Source organism: Xenopus laevis, chromosome 8S (assembly GCF_017654675.1).
Source record: "Xenopus laevis strain J_2021 chromosome 8S, Xenopus_laevis_v10.1, whole genome shotgun sequence".
NCBI classification, from domain to species: Eukaryota; Metazoa; Chordata; class Amphibia; order Anura; family Pipidae; genus Xenopus; species Xenopus laevis.
The window spans coordinates 35507935-35531714 of NC_054386.1; the positions used below are offsets into that span (position 1 = coordinate 35507935).

The window sequence follows — 23780 nt, forward strand, 5'->3', positions numbered from 1 at the left end:
CACCCTTGACTATTTACTCCCCACCTCCTCATACTCCTTGGCCTGGGGCTCATCTCTGGTGCTACCTTAATTCCTGGCATGCCATGCAATTTTCCCAATGCCATTCCCAGAAATTACAGAGAATCAGTCATTACAAGGAAAAAGCCAAAGATGACTGGCAGAGTGTTAGATCCCAACTCTTAAGAGTTAATTAGCAGAGCATTTAAAAAGGGAGCTAAGCAAGGCCAATGAAACAATTAATTAGCATTTGTAAATTCATGCAACAATTACAATTCTGTAAAAAAATAAATGAAAAATGTATTATCTATCGCTTGCTCAAAACTTTAGACCCAGATTAGACCTGCCTAATGTCTCATTTTTACACACATATACATGCATGTTAAAGGGGATATTTACCTTTGAACAAGTTGGTTTACATAATTTATAATGTATGATTTTAAACTACAGGTCCCATTATCTGGAAAACAGCTATCCAGAAAGTTCCAAATTGCAAAAAGGATGTCTCCCTTATACTCCATTATAATCAAACAATCAAAATCTTTAAAAATTATTTTTGTCATAATTAAACAGTAGCTTGTACTGGATCCAAACTAAGATATAGTTAATCCTTATTGGAAGCAGAACCAGCCTATTGGGTTTATTTAATGTTTTACATGATTTTCTAGTAGACTTAAGGTATGAAGATCCATTCCAAAACCCCAGGTCCTGACGATTCTGGATAACAGGTCCCATACCTGTATTAGTTTCTTATCACATTAAACAGCTCTGATGTTCTTATTTTTTATTGCTTTTCTTTCATTTCATGTGCTTACTCTACCTGGTTGCTAGGCTAATTAAGCCTTAGCGACCCAATGTGAGTTGAATTTCAAAGTCTTAATGCCTACCTAATACCAAAAGTTATTTTAGGGTGATTTACTCCATTAATTCATGACATTTCATTTATCTTTGTTATATTTTTATGCTGCAGATGATTGGTCCATAACTGCTTAAGGCTTATAGCATACAGAGAGATTTGTCACCTACAGTTAAATCTGTGTTACTGCAAGCAAAATCTCCCCAAAATGCCCAAAGTTGCCTCACAAGAAAACATTGGGTGACATCGGCTAACAAAGTGCCACTTTTTCCCATTGGCGATTTACTTTATTGCCGGTGGAAAAGTTTTTGGGGAGATTTGTCCGCCACAGATATAACCACGGGCAACAAATCTCCGTATCTGCCATAAACCTTAGAGCTTAATTTAATAATCTGAATATTTTCTGAGCTGTCATAAAAAATCAATATGAAAGCAACTGGTGTGGTTGGGTCTTCTCCTTAGCACGCATCTCTATTTATAGAGGAGGCTACATTTAGAGTCAGCATATGCTTCAGTTTAGCTGACCACATAGAATTAAGCTGGCCTTTAACTCCAGACTGAGAGGCACAGGAGGGTGTGTGATTTTCTCTTGGAAACAGTTTATGTTTGCTTATTTGTAGTTCAGAAACAGCTAAAAAGCTCTTTGTAATGGGAGTTTTGTTAGTAATTCAGCGTAGGCCTGTAATCATTCTGTGTTTGACTGTAAAAAGAAAGAATTGTACCTGTGGGGAATCCTTGCCCTTGGCCGATAGTAACAATAGAACCCTTAGTAAGTGTCGGACTGTGTCCCAGATTTGTTTAACATTGTCCTGGGTTACAGCTGAGAAGGGGTGGTTGCAGTTGTCACCATGTGAACAGGCACAGTGCCACTCACCACAACCCAGCCCAAATTGGAACCAGGGAAACACACAGATAAAATTCCAAACACTGGAATAAACTGAACTGTCCCTATTCACTCACAAGAACTTCACAGTGCTGCTATTATTGGGGACTGAGAAGTCAGGGGAGTGCTTAGAAGATTGCCTAGGCAAGGTGATGGTGCCTAATACCAAAGTAAGTACTCTCTGAGGTACCAAAGAAAGAGAAAGTGCCGTAAAGTTCATAACCAAGCCACGAAATATGGGATCCGGCTGTAGTCGCAAAGGCAAATCTAAAACAGGACCAGCTAAAGACAACTCAGGTAACTGGATTTAATATGTAGCTTATGGTCACCTTTCAATATTTTATAGGATGACATTCTTAGCAACTTTTAAACTGGTCTTTATTTTTATAGCTTTCAAATCATTTGCCTATTTCCAGTTTTCAAATGGGGGTTACTGACCCCTGCAACCAAAACACTACAGCTCTATGAGGCTACAAGTTTATTGCCGCTTTTTATTTCTTATCTTTCTCAGACCCTGTCCTATTGACATTCCAAGTCTCATATTCAAACCCCTCACAGACTTTTTGTGACCCTAGCAACCAGGTAGCTACTGAAATTCCAAGCTCAAGAGTTGCTGAACAAAAAGACCAATTACAAATGTTTTATATTACATTATAGTAAAAGGATTTAAAGATGAACTAACCATTTACAGTCAAGTACTGTATCAAGTAGTAGTGTCTGTGGTGACCACTGAAGAAGGGCTAAGCAAACATTCCTTGCTTATCACCTACAACTCCCAATATTCTACCCACTGCAAGATGATGTTGGGTGTCATAATTAAAAAATATCAAGAAGGGGCGAAGGTGCCGCTTGTTGTTTATGGGATCAAGCAATATTCTAAAATTTAGAAAAACGGTGTATGGTTAAATTTAGGAGTGGCGTTCTCACAGCCTACTCTATATAATAGCTGAACTACTCAGTTTGGATTGTTCTCTTTTTTCTTGTCCATCTTGTTAGTCCGACTCTTTATGCAGTTACTTTCAGAATGATGAATGTTAACAGCAGATCAAGATAAATCAACACATTCCTATAGAGCAGTGATCCCCAACCAGTAGCTCGTGAGCAACTTGTTGCTCTCCAACCCCTTGGATATTGCTCCCAGTGGCCTCAAAGCAGGAGCTTATTTTTGAATTCCAGGCTTGTAGGCAGGTTTTGGTTGTATAAAACCAGGTGTACTGCCAAACAGAGCCTCAATGTAGGTTGACAATCCACATAGAGGCTACCAAATGGCCAATCACAGCACTTATTTGGCACCCCAAGAACATTTTTCATACTAGTGTTGCTCCCGAACCCCTTTTTACTTCTGAATGTTGCTCACAGGTTCAAAAGGTTAGGGATCCCTGCTATAGAGGAAGCCCAGAAGCCAACTGTGATACAAACACTTTCTAACTAATGGTAGAATTGGTGGTCTAGGTAGTTTAAGTAAAAATAAAAATACTTTAAACCCCTAGGGTAGTTGGGAGGTAGAATCTTCCACTAACACATAGGCTGGAAGCAGGGGCACTGCACCAATGAGGTGAGTTGAGAAACTCAGCTCAGGCAGCAGCACCCCACCAGTTACCAGGGGCAGCAATAAGTTGCTCCGGGTAAATTTAAGACCTGAATTTCTGGTTACTAAACAGGAAATTTTGCGGAAAATTGCGCTCACTACACTAGCATCATGGAGCCCCCTGGAAAGGTGAGTGTGGGGGTAGGGGGAGCAGCAGCACAAAAGCCGCCTCATTGAGCTAGGGAGTTAAGAATCGCCCCCTAAGGTGTAGCTTCCTATGTGTCAAGGAAGACCCAACCCACTGACATATTAACAGTGCAAAGTAGGGCTAGTTACAGTATAACATGAGTGGAAGTATTAGATGATTTCTCTTCCATTTTGCTCCTATGGAATAACATTTATATATTTTTTCTTTTGCAGATAAACTTAAAAACAGCAAAATCATCTTTGTCGTGGGTAAGTGTTGGCTGTGTATATTGCGGAATAACTCAGATCTCAGTATTTAAAGGAAACATAAACCCTAGAAACAAATGTATGTAAAAATGTGTGCAGAGTGTTCTTCTGAGCATTGCTAACATAATGAATCTCAAACTGTGCTGCCATGTAGTAATTATCTGTATTAATTATTAATCAGCCTTATATTGTGACATTTCGATTCTATGTGTACTGTACATTGTGAGTGGGTCCCTAAGCTCAGTAAGTGACAGCAGCACTGAGCATGTGCAGTGAAACAGCAGAAAAGAAGATGGGGAGCTACTGGGGCATCTTTGGAGACACAGATCTTTACTGCTAAAGGGTTGTGGCTGCCTTGGAAGCCCAAAACATAACATGCAACATTTCTAGCCTACTTCTTTATTTAGGCTTTAGTTCTCCTTTAAATGCCATGTTAGACTACAGTTTGGCTGTACAACTGGGCCACAGGCAGAGTGAGATGTTTTTATGGCTCACATTTTACTGAAGGTTTCCATAGAAATAGTTTCCATCTTTTGTATGAAGCATTGCTTTAATACAATTTTGCCCTCAAACATTTGGTTTGAAAAATAACTGTCCCTCTGCATGTAAAAATCTGATCTGCGCTGGACAGTAGCGGATCAAGGCAAAACCAAATATTCCCATACTGTCCACTAGATGGCAAACTCTGACTTTTAGTCAAGTTTATAGTGAGTCTTGCAAAAATTAACCATATGAGTGTGTAAGATGCACTCACTGAAACTATTCCAATGCTAAACAATGTTAATTATAATAAAACCAGCTAAATGGCTTTATATAATAGCAATATGGATGTCTGTTATCTGGAACCTGTTATCTGACTGCATTGTGCTGGGGTTATCATAGGTGGTCCAGGCTCTGGCAAAGGGACACAATGTGAGAAAATTGTGCACCAATATGGCTACACTCACCTGTCTACTGGCGACCTGCTGCGAGCAGAGGTGTCCTCTGGATCAGAACGAGGGAAGCATCTGTCTGCCATCATGGAGAAAGGAGAGCTGGTACCATTGGTAAGTGGTTTGTGTTTTAAGTCTTTGATCAGCATCTACAGTAGGGTCTGGAATATATTGGAAAATGTTAGAACAGCATAGAACTAAAGACTTTCCAATACATTAATGTTAAAGGGAAACTGTGATTGCAGGCAACAATTAAACATTTTTTATTTTTTTTATGCAACTGCCACTGAAAGCAGTATTTATCAATTTTTTGGTTCACTGGTTCTGATTTGGAACAGAAGTAAGCTGTCTTCTAGGTCTGTTAATCAACCAACTTCTGCTACATTGGTTCAGAAGTCAGTAACTGCAGTACATGTATACAGTCCGACAGATGTGTTTTAATAGCAACTCTATATTATACTGAAAATGTGTAATATTTTTTTTTTTTTTTATAAATTCTTTATTTACGTGTTTTGCAAAATACAAAAAGTACAATGGTATGAGATTCCTGCAATAAAGAAAATGTGTAATATTTTTAATGGAAAGCTGCTTGGAAATCACACGGTTTAGTGTTCATCACGTGTTGAAAAAACATTGGCAAATGCTATGTGTGCCATTTTCCTCTTACGCCCATGACACACACTACAGTACACCCATCCATCGATCTATGGTCTTTGTTTAATATCAGTACATGTACATAGCCTTATAAGGAAGAAAATCTAACAAAATTAGAATGCTTTTTTTTATAATACTGTGGGTCCTGTTTTTTAGACAAACAGGATTATTTATATGTATGGTGCCGGCATTACAAGTAGCTAGAAGCATTATAACAATGACATCACATAAGAATAATTGAAAACACAATTTCCAGACAAAGAAACAATAGGGAGGAAAGTGCCAACTGCAGATTAAATGGGGACTGAAGATAAGGCATTGTAGAATGGTGAGCGGGCAGAAATCTGTTTATTTTGATATCCAGGGTTAGTGTGTGCTGCAAGGTAGTTTGTAATGTCAGTGGAAAAATGCAAAGTTTTCAGGTCAGACAGCTTGGATTGTTTCCCCTGTAATTCCAGTATCATTGTGGCCACCAGAGAGATCAACACAGTTGCGCTTGCACTTTGATGGGAATCCCATGCAAATGTGCTGAAAACTATCCAGCTAGAGTCAGTTCAGCATTCAGCAAGTCTGTCCTATTGTGGGGTTACGTGGGACCCCTGGAGCACAAGCCTGTTTTGGAGATGGTGGTAACTCCAGGGCTCCCCTGTGCCAATTTTCCTTACAATTGTGCTTGTAAACGATCCCTTATATGTACCCCACAGTAATTCATCACAGAGGCACTCTTTCACTGTGATCAAAGTGTAAGGTCACATCACTCTAGTCACTCCCTGAATCTAGCCCACTTGATAATTAATAATGATGTAATTCATTCCGTAGCCCTTTACAGAGATTATACATGATTTCCATCAGTCCCTTTCCCAGTGGAGTTTACAATCTAAGGTTCCTATCACATTCACAACTTATGGGCAATTAGGAGTCAGTTACCCTTCCTGTATGTTTTTCGGAGTGTGTTAGGAAACCAAAGTACCTGCAAGAACCCCATGCACACACAAGAAGAACATGACAGGTAGTGCCCTGGCTGTAACTGAACCAATGACTCCAATGCTCCCAATAGCACCTATCTGTAATTGGTTGGCTATGAATACTGGAAGATGTAGTTGATCAACAGCAGCTCTTTTCCTTATGTTAACATCCTGCTTTCATTCCCTAGGACACAGTTCTGGACATGCTAAAAGAAGCCATGATTGCTAAAGCAGACACCTCCAAGGGATACCTCATAGACGGTTACCCTCGGGAGGTCAAGCAAGGAGAAGAATTTGAAAAGAAGGTAGGTAGCATGTAGTCTGAAAGCTCCCTTTGTCATTTTCTTCTATCATTAGTCTCTAGGGCTAGGTTACATGGGGATTCATACACGTGGGAACTATAGTATCTTGACTTTGTAGTTCTTTTTGTTTCTATAATTTCACATGGTATGCACAATGGCGTATAGGAGGGGAAAAACTTGACAATAAGAAGATAATATGGTGTTAGACTCTTTTGGAGATCAGTGTTGTATATAGTGAATGTGATTATTCTTTACTGAAATGTATCTTACAAATACTTTTTTACATGAAAGTCTGAGAACATGGCTTATAATATACACAGTACACCGCTTCCTTGTATGACCACTGGAGGGAGCCATCACATTTTTTTTTTATTTTGTTTATCTCACTTAGATGGACTTGACTACGGCATTACTCTGCAGTTTTTGATAAATCCCTTTATAAGGTTAGGGTAAATGGGACCATAGTCATGTTGCATTGGACAATAAATGGCAGGTCCGGACTGAGAATTAAAAATTTCAGGTACACAGAGGCCCAATCAGCCCACACAGAGGTCCAAACAGCCCCCACCAGCCCACTAAATACTGACTTTCTATGGCACCTTATAGCAGCCCCTCTGGTATTTGCCAGAACCCACAGATTGCTAGTCCGGGCCAGATAAATGGTGATATTAAGACTTTACTGGTGTTCCCCACTCTTGTATCTTTGAACTTCTGCACATGTCCTGCTCCACACTAGCCAAATTACCCTGTCCATTCCCATCTACATCATCTGACTGCTTAAGGTATCAGTGTGGAAGACAAGTGCCCAAATCTTCTACTTGGCCCAGTCCTTAACATCCAAGGACTCCAAAACTAGGCTTTTAGGCACTGGCTTTCACATAACATTCTTTGTTTTCAACAAGTAAGATGCAAAACAAGGCAAATCGTGGGTTTTCTTCTCATATTCTGAGATAATAGTTGTTTAGTAGATTGAAAGCATATGGCCCTTGTCCTATTTTCATTGCTAGTGAATCCCACAGGACAATTCCCTTCCTTGTCTTCCCAGAATGTGTGTGTGTTTTTTATGGAATTTTTCACATATTCATCCATCTAGACATGCCAAATCATCATCAGCAAAGGAAAACTCAGGTCTATTGCATTACCATAGTTGTAATCGGCTAAAGGAATATGTGGTTCTTCCTCTTTAACTCCCAGCACCCCCTAACACAAATCCCACATTTCCCTGTCTCAGTGGAGGAATATGCACCGGTTAATTTTTTATTCTAGTTACAGGTATGAGATATATTATTTGGTATGTTTAGGATCTGAAGTATTTGGGACAACTGGCCTTTTCGTAATGTGGATCACAATGCAGTTGCGCTGTGGTTTCCAAACTGTGGGCCTGGACAAAAGTGTCAGGGGGCTAAACTGGGCCATTTAGAGGATTGGGGAGAATAGCGATTTGCTGTTCCACCTAAAAGTCTATCTTGACTGTCTGTTCAGGTGATGTTAGATTTAGGGTCAGGATGTATTAGCAGTACTATATATTCTTTAAACTATTACTACATCTATTTGTTCTCATTTCATAAGCGAAGGGGAATCTCTAGCCAAAGTTTGGGCCTTTAAGGGGAGCCCTGACCAAAGGTTGGAACCTTAAAAGGGGCCCACCTTTGAGTTTACTTTTAGTATGATGTAGAGAATGACATTCTGAGACAGCTTGCATTTGGTTTTCATTATTTGTGTTTTTTGAGTTATTTAGCTTCTTATTGAGTAGCTCTCCAGTTTGCAATTTCAGCAATCTTCCCTAGCAACCATGCATTGATTTGAATAAGGGCTGGAATATGAATAGAAAAGGGCTTGAATAGCAAAATAAGTAATAAAAAGTAGCAATAACAATAAATGTGTAGCCTAACAGACCATTTGTTTTTATATGTGGTCAGTGACACCTATCTGAAAGCTGGAAAGAGTCAGAAGAAAAGGGCAAATTAAAAAACTATAAAAATAAATAATGAAGACCAACTGAAAAGTTGCTTGGCCATTCTAGAAAATACTAAAAGCTAATTTAAAGCTATTGCTTTCTGTTACAAAGAACATAAAAATTAAGAATTCTTAATTGTAGGAATTGCATTTCTTTTATTTAGGAGAGTTGTGGATACTGAGCTTATGGATAACAGATCCCATATCTGTAGCACGCTTGATAAAATAGAATTACTGAATGAAACTCAGTCGAGCTGGTGCTGTTGCCAACAGGATCTTTTTCTCCCCCAACAGATTGGGCCTCCCTCATTGCTCCTCTACATTGACGCCGGTTCAGACACTATGGTCAAGAGGCTACTGAAGCGTGGGGAGACCAGTGGCCGAGCAGATGACAACGAAGCTACAATCAAGAAGCGTCTGGAGACCTACTATAAAGCTACTGAGCCAGTCATTGCCATGTATGAGGGAAGAGGCATTGTCAGAAAGGTATTAAAAATATATTCTGATGTAATCAATAAGACTTCAACTTTGTGTGTTTCTGGGGCATACATCTAAAAGGGGTTTATTCTGAAAAGGAAGACTGGGATTGCTCTGCTACAATGTAAATATATTTTTCTTTTTTGTGCAGATCAACGCAGAAGGAAGCGTAGATGATGTCTTCAAACAAGTCAGCACTGCACTAGATGCTCTGAAATAAGCGGTTATTGAAGGAAATATGCTTCATATCTGTGTCTTAAAGCTTCTGGTTTTTGAATCCTTAATTCTGGCACATTTCATGCATTCGTGTCATAGGTTTTACCAACATTTGGGAAGACTTAACAGGGGTTTTGTGCCTGGGGGCTGGTATCGTCGGTACATAATGATAAATGCCTGCTGAGGGCTGAAACTGTCAATAAACATTCAGTTTTGCAGCTGTGGTGAAGTTTTTTTTTCCCAATAATTCACAACAACTGATTGACGAATGGACACATGGATATAGCGTGTCTGGTTTATCATATCATGTCTTTTGTTGAGGCAAAAATAAACTATGTTCAAAGCATCTCATGTTCATGAAATGAAGCTACAGAGTCAGTTCACAATAAAGTCTACCTACATCTAGATAACAATAGGCTTCAGCTCAAGTTCAAATGGCAAGTCATTTCTCAAGGCTCTATCATTGCACAGACCAGTTACACCACCAGAAACTGTTAAAGGAATAGTAACAACAAAAAATTAAAGTCTTTTAAATTAATGAATATATAATGAACTGTTGGGCTGCACTGGTAAAACTGGCGAGTTTGCTTCAGAAAGACTATTATAGCGTATATATTCAAGCTGCTGTGTAGCCAAGGGGGCAGCCATTCAAAGCTGAAAAAGGAGAAAAGGCACCGATGCACAGCATATAACATAAGCTCTGCAGCATACAATGGAATTCTTCAGAACTTATCTGTTATCTACTGTGTATCCTGTGCTTGAATGGCTGCCCTCATGGCTACAGAGCAGCTTGTTTAGATAAACTATAGTACAGTTTCTGAAGCAGAAACACACGTTTTGCTAGTACAGAGTAACGGTACCTAATATTGTTTGTTTGTTTTTTTAAAAAACACTGATTATTTTGGTGATACTGTTCCTTTAACTTTTTGTCTAAAACAATTGGTTTGTCAACATGGACACTGAATCTGATATGTACAGTGCTTTTATCTACACAGTACATAACAATAATGAAAGCAACCAAGATATGTCCTCATTGTGTTCTCGGTTCCAGAAAACAAACAAGCAGGCACTCATAGCCCACCTCTACATGGGACACCACAACAAAAACATCTCCTCTGAAGATGGCAGCGTTTTATCAAGGTCACTTAGGGACACTTATTTTAACAAAGAGCTGGTAAGAGTTAAAAAAAAAAAAAAGAAAGAAAAGTGAAATTTTAAATTGTTAAAGGAGGGCTAAAGTTTAGCAAGTAAGTAGGCTCAAAACGCAGCACATTATGTTTTGGAGTTTTGTACCTGGTTAAGGCAGCCACAGCTATTTAGCAGTGAAGATCTGTTCCTCTGAATATGCCCCTAGTAACTCTATCTTTTTTTCTGAACTTAGGGACCAACTAAATACATAGAATACATAGAATTAAAAAAAATCACAATACAAGGCTTAATTAATGGAAGCTCAGAACCCCTTTCAAATTACAGCTAAATGTAATAATCAGCCCTGTAGCATTAGCTTAAGTGACAAGCAATCCTTTATTTTCTACTTGATTTGCATCAACCCACTATGTTCAGCTTCTCAACAACAGCCTAGACTAGAGCATTTTGAGCATGGGCGGTGTTACTGACAAACAAAATCCAAGATGGTGAGCTCCTGTGCACAACTTTGTAGGTCTGGCTTTTTACTGTGAACCTTTAGGCTAGTGCAGTAAGTTCTACATATAAAATACATAATTTCTAGTAATATTCCTTTTTAAGATAGATGGGCTATAGAGCCCATACACAAAACACTTGCTCCCCTACCCACAACAAATGCAGACTGCATTCTTAACCTTGCACCAGAAAAGAAAATTCTATGGGATTCTTAGAAGCGTATTTATCAATGGGTGAATGTTAGATTTCACGGTTTGATAAATATGCCTCTAAATATCCAATAGGAATCAAAAAGTGATCTTTTGTAACTCAATCAAGTCAATCATTACCATCTTCAGATGACTATTATGTGCTGTTTTACTCCTTAAGATCCCTCAATATTCCTATATAATTCATACAGGGTCGGACTGGGGGGCCCAGGGCCCACCGGGACTGCTGGTCCAGGGCCCCCCGCCCCCCTACTGCGCCGCTCAACCGCCGCTATGCGCATGCGCGAGCAGCGCTTCTCGTTGAGCAAGCGGCAATGCGCATGCGCAAGCGGCGACGCGATGCGCATCGCCGGAAACTTTTTCAAAATTTTTATAATATTAGAGGTGGTCTGGCCCGGCGGGGGCCCACGAGGGTCGGGGCCCACCGGGTTTTTTCCCGGTGTCCCGCCGGGCCAGTCCGACACTGAATTCATACCTAAAATGAAGAAGTCTATCAATGTTTCACATTGCTCCAAATTTCTACCCAAACATCGAACTACCTTCTCCCTTTGTACTGCTACCCCTGACTTCTCCCAGATCCTACAATCCTACTTGTCAAATTAGTCCCTCCCTAGAACATGGTTTCCTAAAGGCCATCAGCATAGTCGGATTTACATAGTGGGAGCCCCTAGGCCCACTGCTGTTCGTTGTACCTGTCCCCTCCCCTTTATTAGTGCATATTTTTATCATCTGGACAGGAGCAATGGGGATTGGCACATGGGAAATTTAAAAAATGATTGTATCTCCAGCGCATCCCCAGTGTTTTTGAACCAATGTGGGTGTGGTTGGGCAGCATGCTGCCCCCTAAAATCCTGCCGCCCTAGGCCCGGGCTTAGGTGGCCTTTCCACAAATCCTGGCCATCAGATCATCCTCTACAGAAGATACATGAAAAGACTTGATTACACAAAGCACATCAAGTCTCTATGAGACCACAATTGCAACTGCAACCACTTTAATTCCTCTGTTTCATAGCTTACCATTATTGCACCACCACACTAACACCTACAGACAGGACCAATTTGTATCTATAATTTCTAACTCTATATAAAGCCTGAACTATGCAATGCCCCACTTACTGCATAGCGCTGCAAAATATGTTCTTTATTTTTTTTTTAAATCAATTAGAAAAAAACAGAACAAAAGCAGTACAATATGTGCTTTATTATCTGGTATAAAGATTCTCTGTTTTCATCTCCAAAGAAGTACTTGCTATCAAAAATAAACAAACTAGCAGGTTTGGCTACAAGGTGTGATTGATCCTTTTCCCTTTTTCTTTTTTTTTTTTTGGGAAACCTTCCGTATGTTTGTTTTTTCTTTCTCTGTTACATGTTATCACAAAATAGGCTGTATTTCGGAAATGTGTTCTTGCACATGTATATTTCTGATACTGCTGTTTGACAGAATGTTTCAGTCAGCTACTATAGTGACCTTGATTATGGTGTAAAAGGTACAATGTGTATACAATACTACATTCTGTGTTGCTGTAAACATATTTGATTGATATCAATAAAAGAAGTTAAAAAAAATAAATAAACAAACTCTTGAATGCTCCCGGCCTTTAGCTCCTGAAAACACAATGCTGGCCTGGTTGGATCCTGTCTATCACTGGTCTCACACGTCATTTCAGGCCTCAAGAGACTTAAGGAATTTGCTCTCCTTCCTTTAGGAAGGTGCACTTTGCATCTCTAAGTCACTCTGTTCCAAGACTGTAGATATCCTCACTCTCTTCCTGTTTTCTGCAGTGGTAAATGACTTCAATGAAACATGAAGGTCTTTCACTTTGGCTCCTGGTTATTCTTTATTTATTTTTTTTATTGTCTCTCGTTTTTTTTCACCTTACCCTTGGGTTACAGATATTCCTTACAAGAACAGGAAAAGGTTGTTTGAAGATTGGTCTGGTCATCCTCGTATATGCTCTTTAGCGGAATATTTGTGACATTAGATGCTAGCTATCCTTGTTTGCATTCTGAATTGTTAAATTCAAAGTTCACGTTGAGGTATTTCCTTTTCGGAGATGTGGAATCTCCTTACAGAAAGCTGTACGGACACCTTTGACCCTGGTGTGTAGTGGCAGGCAACTGTAGGTACTTTTGGAAAGGAAGAAAAGAAAGCCATTATATGCAGAGGCTTCTGGAAAACATCCGAACTGATAAAATGTGTTTTCCACTTTTTAACGAGAACATGTTTTTGGAATAATTAGTGTGCAAAGAATTCTAATCCTTAAAAGAAAGCAAGTGAAGGATGGAACAAGAGAATTATAGATGGGATGCAATGTCATATCACCTCAATCAGTTTTGCTGCCCTAGCCCATTGCCTAAAGTAGCACAAAATAAAATCAATAAATTCAAGCATTACTACAACGTTTCACATAACAGTCTCTCATACAACCTATTGAATAACAAAGATGCCAGCGTCTGCATCAGCTGCTAACTGTAGGTCTCTTGGTAAATAGGAAAAATAATTTGGTATACTGCCTGCAACTGAAAGCTTCCCTGGAGATACATCACTAATTATAGAGCCTAATGGACAACTTGCAAGCAGTAGTACAGTATGAGACCTGTTATCCAGAATGCTCGGGACCTGGGGTTTTCCGGATAAGGGATCTTCATACCTTAAGTCTACTAGAAAATCATTTCAACATTAAATAAACCCAATAGGCCGGTTTTGCTTCCAATAAAGATAAATTATATCTTAGTTGCGATCAAGTACAAGCTACTATTTTATTATTATAGAGAAAAAGGGGCAACAAAAAGCCAACAACATGGTGTGGCTAGTTTATCCAAAATGTCTATATGGCTCTGATTAAACTAAAGAATCTTGTAAGAATATTACACAGTTGCACTCAGGAAGTAGCTTGAAACACGAGAATTGTTTGGAAGTCTGATTTGCTGCTACAACACAGCTGGGTGGACCCAGACTGCTGGAAAAAGTTTAGACATGGCTACTCCGGAATGACCCCATTCTTCCCTCCATCAACCCTGGCATGACTAATGAATCATTTCTGCACAGCACCACATAAACAGGTCAGTTCTTTATAAATAAAGCATAATAATAAAGATCAAAACTACTATTACCAGCAACCCCTCCAATAAGTAAACAGCTGGAAGAATTGTGTGTGTGACAACATAGTAGGCAACTAAAGCTTTTTTAAAGCTTACCTACCCCACACATGTCCAAGTACACATGGATCTTCTGGTGTTTTCTGCATTTTCTACTAAGGACGGCAGAGCAGTTTTATCAAGCCCAATTCTTTTATGGCTTGCCAACATAGGAATGTCAGCAATAAAATAATGGTTTGAAGAGCCTTTGGTATCTCAAGTTTATTTCCTTTCACATCACGATTAGAAAGTAAAGCTTGTAAATTTCCAGATTGCTGGGGCCTAAAACAGTTGAAGAAAAAACAGTAAAAAAAACTGCTCCATCTCTAGGTGCTGAACATTATCTTTACAGCAACCCAAATTACATGCTGCGCTTTAGGAAAAAAACACATTTATAACAGCCTGTCCGTCTGTACATCCCCTCCGTGCACAGAAAATTCTTAATGGTCTTTAAAGGCAGAACAAAGATGGTAAATGCTAGCCAGCATATTGCAGGTTATGGATTTATATGTGAATTCCCTCCAGTCAATTTTCTGTGTTTCTGAATCCAGAGTTATCACACAGCCATTCTTAGATATTATTTTACAATTCTCTGCACTTTCATTTCCAGGATTATCGTATTGTTACAATATATAGAAATATTGTTTTCTTTTGAAATGTGCATTAGATACTTATATCAATCTGGCTATATTTACCCTTTACTAGTACTTTAGAGGATATTAGAGGCAGATAGCAGGTGGACCTTTTTCACTTAGCACAATGACCCCACCCCCACACACACACAACTTTTAGGCTTCAATCTACTGAGACTTTATTGAATTCAGGCTCAGATTTGTGGCGAGGTCACAAAGGCCCAGGCCTAGGGAGGCAAGATTTTAGGGGAGGAATGCTACCCAGCCGCATTCTAAAGAGGAATGGGGATGTGTAATGCAACTCTTGTATGTGCAAGAAAGTGGATGGGTGCTAGGACCATGCGGCCTAGTGGCGCCCAAGAGAAAAGTCCAGACCTGTATAAATTAACTATTAGTAAATTTGATAATTTTGGAATTGTCTGTCCCCAGGAGCAAGAAAACTTTTACTCTGTAAAACTACAATTTTATGGTCACTTTTTTAGTCTTCATTCAAGCCCTCTTCTATACACCTTCTAGTGACTTATTTACTTTATGGTTGCTAGGGTAACTGAATCCAAGATTCGGGATTTGGGATACTACCTACATCTAGATTTTTTTCAATTATTTATTTTTATTTTCTTTAACAAAATGTATTTTTGTCTCTACTGCTGGGCCTGGGACCAGTTGGGATGGGTGCAGGTACCTGCTTGGAGAAGATTAGGCAGCTAGACAAGACAGACTGGATAGAAGCTGGTGTCAGCCCTTACTTCAAAAATAGATGCTTCCGTATTGTGTCACTTGCTCCTACCCAATGCAGAATTCCAAATGTAGTATAGGTGGGAAACAGATACCACAGGTGCAGGAGAACAGCTGTGAAAGGTGTCTTTATTGACCACACTGTTTAATAAAGGCACCTTTTGCAGCAATTCTCTTGTCTAGCTCTTGGAGCTAGACAAGGCAAGGTGTGTGTGTGCGTGCGAGTAGTGATGGGCAAATATCTCCCATTTCACTTCACTTCCTGCAAAATTAGCAAAACTCAAAAATTTACACCCGCGTCAATTTCGACGTCTGCGTTAAAGTTAATGTGCGTCTGAATATTGTTGACATGCGCTGGTTTTGACGCGAGCGACTTTTCCAACGCGTGTCCAAATTCGCGCCTGCTGAATTTATTCGCATATAACTACGTCTGGGCTCTCTAAGATGCGTTGGTTTGGGTGCGTACTGAACCAGATGTGTCTTAGAAGGCTTGGACACACGCCACACGCCATGCCTTATATGACTGCCTAGGACTGGTGCACGCCGAACCAGACACATCTTAGAGAACTCAGAAGCATGCATGTGCCTTGCCCTATCTGGCTGCCTAATCTTTTCCCAACAGGTACCAACCTGACCAGAACCCAGGCCCAGCCTTGCAGAAAAAAATAAGTATTAAAAAAAAAAAATACTAGTAATAATTGAAAAACGCTAGACGCAGCGATCCCCAACCAGTAGCTCGTGAGCAACATGTTGCTCTCCAACCCTTTGGATGTTGCTCCCAGTGGCCTCAAAGCTGTTGCTAAATTTTGAATTCCAGGCTTGGCAAGTTTTGCCTGCATTAAAACAAGGTGTACTGCCAGAGCCTCAATGTACAGTAGGTTGACAACCCACATAGGGGCTACCAAATGGCCAATCACAGCACTTATGTGGCACCCCAAGAACATTTTTCATGCTAGTGTTGCTCCCCAACTCCTTTTACTTCCGATTGTTGCTCACGGGTTCAAAAGGTTGGGGATCCCTGCGCTAGAGCATTGTGTCTCTTGTATCTCCAGGTGCACCTGTGACCCTGATTAATTGGGAGTAGACTAGAAGGGGGGCCTATAGTAAGTGTAGCCTAGGGGCCACACATCTCATTAATCATCTACTGCCTCCCTTTCATAATAATAAGAAATACCTCAGGGCAGTACCTAAACCGTGGTAATTTGTATCCCTCCATTACATACTGGTAGTATACCCCCCAGGGCAGTACCTGCACCTCATTTTATCTATCCCTCCATTACATATGCATATTACACACCCCAGGTAAATACCTGTAACCTTAAAATATTTTCTTCTCCATTATATACAGATAGCATGCTTCTACCTGTACCTTGGTGTATTTATCCCATCCTAAATGTGCTGGTCATATGAGGATCAAAAATCCCTGCACTTCCCCAATGACCCCCTCAGTAAGTGACAACGTTTATAGCTGGGATCTGATCAGTAGCTACCCTGCTCTCCCAGTGGGAGATATAATATATAAAAATTGTATATACATATAAATATTGTATAAAATATAAAAAGATTTTAAAAAGCTCCTAGTTTGTATCCCTCCTTAAACAGATATTATGCCAGGTTAAACTCTGTATATATGTAAACCAGCAGAGTGTCTGTTTTGCTCCCATAACAGCCATTGGATTTTTTTACCAAGCCTTTGTTAATCTCACCGGGATGAATACTTTCTTTTTTTCTTTACCACTATTATATTTTTTCTGATGAAAATCCAGTGCTATATTTAGTAATTACTTTCATGCTTATAGACTAGTCTGCTACATACTGTGGCTGCCTGTCACCGCCTGTTTGTGGCGACTTGCTCTAATTCTGTGTCCCCATATCTTTCTCCCTCTGTCTGTTCCTCTGACCCAGCAACTTCATTGATTTACTTGTGCTGGATAGCCAGTTACACACCACACCAGTTAATAAGAATGCAGACAGGGCATTCCCTGCCCCTTAACTGTCGCCAATCATATGTTGGGTGACAGACAGGAGGTTCCCCTGCCATTTATTTCTTTTGTGAGTTAGTTGAGTCAAATTTCAAAAATATCTGTCTCTCGTTTTCCTGCATGGAGAATAATCAAGCCAGCAATGTCTTCTAAACCTCTCCAAAAAGTGTATAGAGTCTCTGGTTATAACACATGAATGAACTCCTAATATATTGCTCCTGTCAAGCCAATTGTTAGACAACCTGCCTCATACAATGCCACTTCCCACATCAGCATCATGCAACTGTAGAATTATTATTATTAACATGTATTTATATAGCGCCAACATATTGCGTAGCACTGTAAAGTAAATGATTACTAAATCACATGAATTCTATACATAAAACATATGGAGTAACAAATATCACAATCAATATAGGTACAAAAAGTTGAGGAAGGCCCTATGCATAGGCATACACTCTAAAGGGAAGGGAGTAATACACAAGGTGTGGGAGTGGGCAAGATCGAATTAAGTGGGTGAGAAATGTGGTATTGTATGTGGTGTTGCATTTGGTAGTTAAGCAGAGTGAGGGTAGGCTTCTCGAAAGACATGCATTTTAAGAGATCTCTTGAAAGCAGAAAGGTTGGGAGAAAGTCGGACAGACCGTGGGAGAGAGTTCCAGAGGAGGGGTGCAGCCCTTGCAAAGTCTTGAATGCGAGCATGTGAGGAGGTAATGAGGGAAGAGTTGAGTAGCAGGTCAGTAGAGGAGCGTAGTAAGCGATTGGGTGAGTATATAGAGATGAGTTCAGAGATGTAGGGTGGGGCAGAGTTATGAAGTGCTTTGAAAGTCAGTGTCATTAATTTGATTCTTAAAGGTAACAGAAGTCAGTGCAGGGATTGACAGAATGGCGAGGCAGAGGAGGAGCGGTTGCTGAGGTGTATGAGCCTCGTAGCAGTGTTCATTATGGACTGGAGAGGTGACAGTCTCTGGAGGGGAAGGCCAATTAAAAGATAGTTACAGTAGTCTAGACACGATATGATGAGAGAGTGAATAAGAATTTTGGCAGCATCTTGGGTGATAAATGATCGTATTTTGGATATGTTCCTTAGGTGTAAGTGACATGATTTAATAAGTGACTGGATATGAGGAGTGAATGACAGGGCAGAATCTAGGATAACCCCAAGGCACCGGGCCTGGGGAGAGGGTGTGATAGTGGAATTGTTAACTATGATGGAGACTTCCGGGATGTTACTGGCGTTAGTTGGAGGAAAGAGAACCATTTCAGTTTTAGAGAGGTTTAATTTAAGGTAGCGTTGTGACATCCAGGTAGAGATAGCGGACAGGCAGGAGGAGACGCGAGTTAGGAGTTCTGGGTTGAGATCAGGAGATCAGAGATAGATCAGAGTATCGTCAGCATAGAGGTGGTAGTAGAAACCATACGAGTTGATTAATTTGCCGAGGGAGGAAGTATAGAGGGAGAATAGTAATGGTCCCAGGACAGAGCCTTGAAGAACTCCAACAGAAAGAGGTAGGGGAGAAGATGATACTCCATTGTAGGAAACACTGAAGGAACGATTGGTGATATAAGAAGAGAACCAGGACAGGGCTGTGTCACGAAGGCCAAGCGACTGGAGGAGGAGAGGGTGATCTACAGTGTCAAATGCGGCTGAGAGATCAAGCAGTATTAGTAGTGAGAAATGATTGTTGGCTTTAGCGGTTAAAAGGTCATTAGTTAGTCGAGTCAGGGCAGTTTCCGTGGAGTGTTGTGGCTTAAAACCAGATTGTAGGGGGTCCAGCAGGTTATTGTCAGAGAGGAATGAGGTTAGTCGGTTGTAGACTAGGCGCTCAAGTAGTTTAGAGATGAAAGGTAGCAGAGAGATAGGTCGGAGGTTGTCAAGATTGGAGGGATCGAGAGAGGTTTTTTCAGAATGGGGGTGACAAGAGCATGTTTTAGTTGAGAAGGAAACAGTCCAGTTGAGAGCGAAAGATTAAATAGGTGAGTTAAGGCTTTGATTAGACAAGGATTGGTATTGCGCAGAAGTTTTGAGGGAATTGGATCAAGCGGGCAGGTGGGAAGGTGAGAAGAGGCCAAAAGCTTTGAGACTTCCTCATCAGTGACAGGGGTGAAGGAGCACAGGAGAGACTGGGGAGTGTGGAGGGAGGGTGGTGGAAGTCTAGGGGGGTTGAGTAGTGTAATGTCCCTTCTGATAGTGTCAATTTTGTTTTTGAAGTGCTCAGCAATATCTTGAGCAGAGACAGATGTGCATGGAGGGGGTGGAGAAGGGGAAAGGAGAGTGTTAAAGGTGGAGAAAAGTTGTGCTGGTTTTTTAGAAAGGGAGTTAATGAGTGAAGTAAAGTATGTTTGTTTGGCTTGGAAGAGGCTGGTGTTATAGGAGCGCAGGGCAGATTTGTAGCTCCAAAAGTCTGAATCTCAAGTGCATGTGAGTGTCTTTGGAGCGCTTTTGTATGAGAAGTATGCCAAGGTTGAAATGGTTTGGGTCTAGAACGTTAAGTTTTTATAGGAGCAAGCTCATTTAGGGCAGTGGTGAGAGTACTATAGTAGACAGAGGTAGCCACATTAGGACATGAGACGGATGAGATATTAGAGTGAAGAGAGTCAAAGGAAGGAGAGATGTGACATGTCTACAGCTTGCAAGTCACGGTAAGTACGTGTTTGGGGAATAGCAGGGGGTGAGGAGGGAGGTAGTGAGAGTTGAAATGTGAGCATATTGTGATCAGAGAGGGGAAATGGTGAGTTATTAATTTGTGGTTGAACAAAGTCTGGTAAATATGAGATCCAGAGCATTACCGTTGGAGTGAGAGGGGGAGTCTGAGCACAAAGATAAGCCTAGGGAGGAGGTTAGTGAAAGAAGTTTAGAGACAGAAGAGTTGTTAATGTTGTTAACGGGTATATTAAAGTCACCTAATATGATGGATGGGATGTTAGATGAAAGAAAGTAAGGAAGCCAGGCAGCAAAGTTGTCCAGAAATTGTGCAGTTGGTCCTGGTGGTCGATATATAACAGCAATGCAGAATGAAACAGGAGAAAAGAGCCTAATGCAGCGAGCCTCAAATGAGGAGAATGATAGAGAAGGAACAGGTGAAAGAACTTTAAAAGTACAGCGGGGAGAGAGAAGCAAACGTACCCCACCTCCAGGTCTGTTACCAGGTCTGGGAGTATGAGTAAGGTGTAGGCCCCCATAGGACAGGGCAGCAGGTGAGGCAGTGTCAGTAGGAGAAAGCCAGGTTTCAGTAAGTGCGAGTAGGTTAAACGAATTTGCAATGAAATGGTTGTGTATAGCGGTGAGTTTGTTGCAGACAGATCTGGCATTCCAGAGAGCACAGGAAAGATGAAGTGGGTTTTTGGGTATAGCAGCAAGAGTTCTGTACTGTTTGAATTTGCTCCGGAGAGAAGGAGCTTGTGGTCATGATATAACTGGGATGGGGTAAGGGCCAGGGTTTGGGGAAATGTCCCCAGCTGCCAGTAATAGAAAGGAAAGAAAGACTAAGTGAGAGTGGGATTTATAAGTCCTTAGTTTGTATGAAAAAAGAGGAGTTTTGTGGAATAGCTAACTACTATATAGTAGTTATATATATATAGTACTTTATAAACTTCATGTGTGGAGAGGGAAGGAGAGGAGAGTAGAGAGGCTGAGATTTGTATAGAACTGGGATTTGCTGAAGGAGGTAGTGAAAAATGTTTTATGAAGCTTGAGAGTCAAAGGAGGTGAAATGCAGGATAAAGCATGTTTGGAGTAAGAAGTAACAAACTAGCAGGTACAAACAAATCTGTTTTCTTCTTATCCCAGATGGTTCACTGTTGATTGCAGGGGAATTCGGTTCCTTTTGCCTTGTCCAACTGTCTTGTTTAACTGTCATTTCTAAGCACTTGGGAAATATTAGCATTTAGGAAATATTAGCACTCGTGCCATGCCCCAGACACTGGGTCTGAATTTATATGTAGCTGATTGGGAAAACCAGAGCCTAATTAATCAATTAATCAATTAAATAGCTAGCAAAGGGCAGAGTTTTACAGACACCAGAACCAGGTTTGGGGCTATAAAAAAAATTCTAGTTCATGGAGGAGTGGACACAGATAGGGATGTAGCGAACGTCGGAAAAAAAGTTCGCGAACATATTCGCGAACTTGCGCAAAAACGCGAGCGGTTCGCGAACGGTTCGCGAACCCCATAGACTTCAATGGGAAGGCGAACTTTAACATCTAAAAAAAAAATTTCTGGCCAGAAAAATGATTTTAAAGTTGTTTAAAGGGTGCAACGACCTGGACAGTGGCATGCCAGAGGGGGATCAAGGGCAAAAATGTATCTGAAAAATCTGCCTGTGTGTGCTTGGAAGAGATAGTGTAGGGGGAGAGCTGTTAGTGATTTCAGGGACAGATGATAGTAAGTTTGCTGGCTAGTAATCTGCTTGATACTGCTCTGTATTGGAGGGACAGAAGTCTGCAGGGATTTGAGGGACATTTTAGCTTAGGTAGCTTTGCTGGCTAGTAATCTACTGTTCTCTTTAAACAACTGCCATACGTTGACCTTGTAGGCATTGTTTGCCCAGTTTTTTTGGACGCAGCCACTGAAGCACAGTTGCCAGAAAAAATATGCCATATAAATGCTGAAAATAGTCATTTTTCGCCATACGTTGACCTTGTAGACATTGTTTGCCCAGTTTTTTTGGTTGCAGCCACTGAAGCACAGTTGCCAGAAAAAATATGCCATATAAATGCTGAAAATAGTCATTTTTCGCCATACGTTGACCTTGTAGACATTGTTTGCCCAGTTTTTTTGGTTGCAGCCATTGAAGCACAGTTGCCAGAAAAAATATGCCATATAAATGCTGAAAATAGTCATTTTTTGCCATATACGTTGAGTCAACGTATGGCAAAAAATGACTATTTTCAGCATTTATATGGCATATTTTTTCTGGCCTCTGTGCTTCAGTGGCTGCGGCCAAAAAAACTGGGCAAACAATGCCTACAAGGTCAACGTCGTTGACCTTGTAGGCATTGTTTGCCCAGTTTTTTTGGCCGCAGCCACTGAAGCACAGAGGCCAGAAAAAATATGCCATATAAATGCTGAAAATAGTCATTTTTTTGGTCGCAGCCACTGAAGCACAGTTGCCAGAAAAATTATGCCATATAAATGCTGAAAATATGCATTTTTTTGGTTGCAGCCACTGAAGCACAGAGGCCAGAAAAATTATGCCATATAAATGCTGAAAATATGCATTTTTTTGGTTGCAGCCACTGAAGCACAGAGGCCAGAAAAATTATGCCATATAAATGCTGAAAATATAAATTTTTTTGGTTGCAGCCACTGAAGCACAGAGGCCAGAAAAATTATGCCATATAAATGCTGAAAATATGCATTTTTTTGGTTGCAGCCACTGAAGCACAGAGGCCAGAAAAATTATGCCATATAAATGCAGAAAATATGCATTTTTTTGGACGCAGCCACTGAAGCACAGTTGCCAGAAAAAATATGCCATATAAATGCTGAAAATAGTCATTTTTTGCCATACGTTGACCTTGTAGACATTGTTTGCCCAGTTTTTTTGGTTGCAGCCACTGAAGCACAGAGGCCAGAAAAAATTAAACCAGTAGGGTTTGCACCCTAGTTTGTAACGGTGGCGGAGGGAGGAGGAGGACGCTAAAGGACAGCTGTGTGTGGAGTCATGAGGCTTGAAGAGAAGGACAGCTGCATAGAAGTCAGAACAAGTCTTCCGGCGTGCAGTAACCCTCCGAGATCCACCCCTCATTCATTTTAATAAAGGTCAGGTAATCGACACTTTTGTGACCTAGGCGAGTTCTCTTCTCAGTTACAATCCCTCCTGCTGCACTGAAGGTCCTTTCTGAGAGCACACTTGAGGCTGGGCAAGACAAGAGGTTCATGGCAAATTGTGACAGCTCTGGCCACAGATCAAGCCTGCGCACCCAGTAGTCCAGGGGTTCATCGCTCCTCAGAGTGTCGATATCTGCAGTTAATGCCAGGTAGTCCGCTACCTGCCGGTCGAGGCGTTCTTTGAGGGTGGATCCAGAAGGGTTGTGGCGCTGCCTTGGACAGAAAAACATTTGCATGTCTGACTTTACAGACTGGCCAAAGGGCTTTGTCCTTGCAGGTGTGCTCGTGGCAGGATTACTGGCACCTCTGCCCCTGGAATGTTGATGAGTTCCTGAAGTGACATCACCCTTAAAAGCATTGTACAACATGTTTTGCAGGCTGGTTTGTAAAT

General features: G+C 40.8%; 1 protein-coding gene across 5 annotated transcripts in view; it reads left to right on the forward strand.

The window, feature by feature from the left end:
- ak1.S (adenylate kinase 1 S homeolog) overlaps nt 1-9437 on the forward strand; it is a 38046-nt gene extending 28609 nt beyond the window's left edge. For 4 of the 5 annotated variants that reach the window (XM_018231987.2, XM_018231986.2, XM_018231984.1 and 1 more), the window contains 5 exons: nt 3685-3720; nt 4600-4763; nt 6457-6573; nt 8821-9012; nt 9155-9437. In XM_018231987.2, coding sequence (XP_018087476.2) covers nt 3685-3720; nt 4600-4763; nt 6457-6573; nt 8821-9012; nt 9155-9223 — 578 coding nt within the window. In that variant the 3' untranslated portion in view covers nt 9224-9437. Of the gene's footprint in view, nt 1-1836; nt 2034-3684; nt 3721-4599; nt 4764-6456; nt 6574-8820; nt 9013-9154 lie in introns of those variants that run through there. The other variant, XM_018231985.2, reaches the window with a different exon arrangement.
- The last annotated feature ends 14343 nt before the right edge of the window (nt 9438-23780 follow it).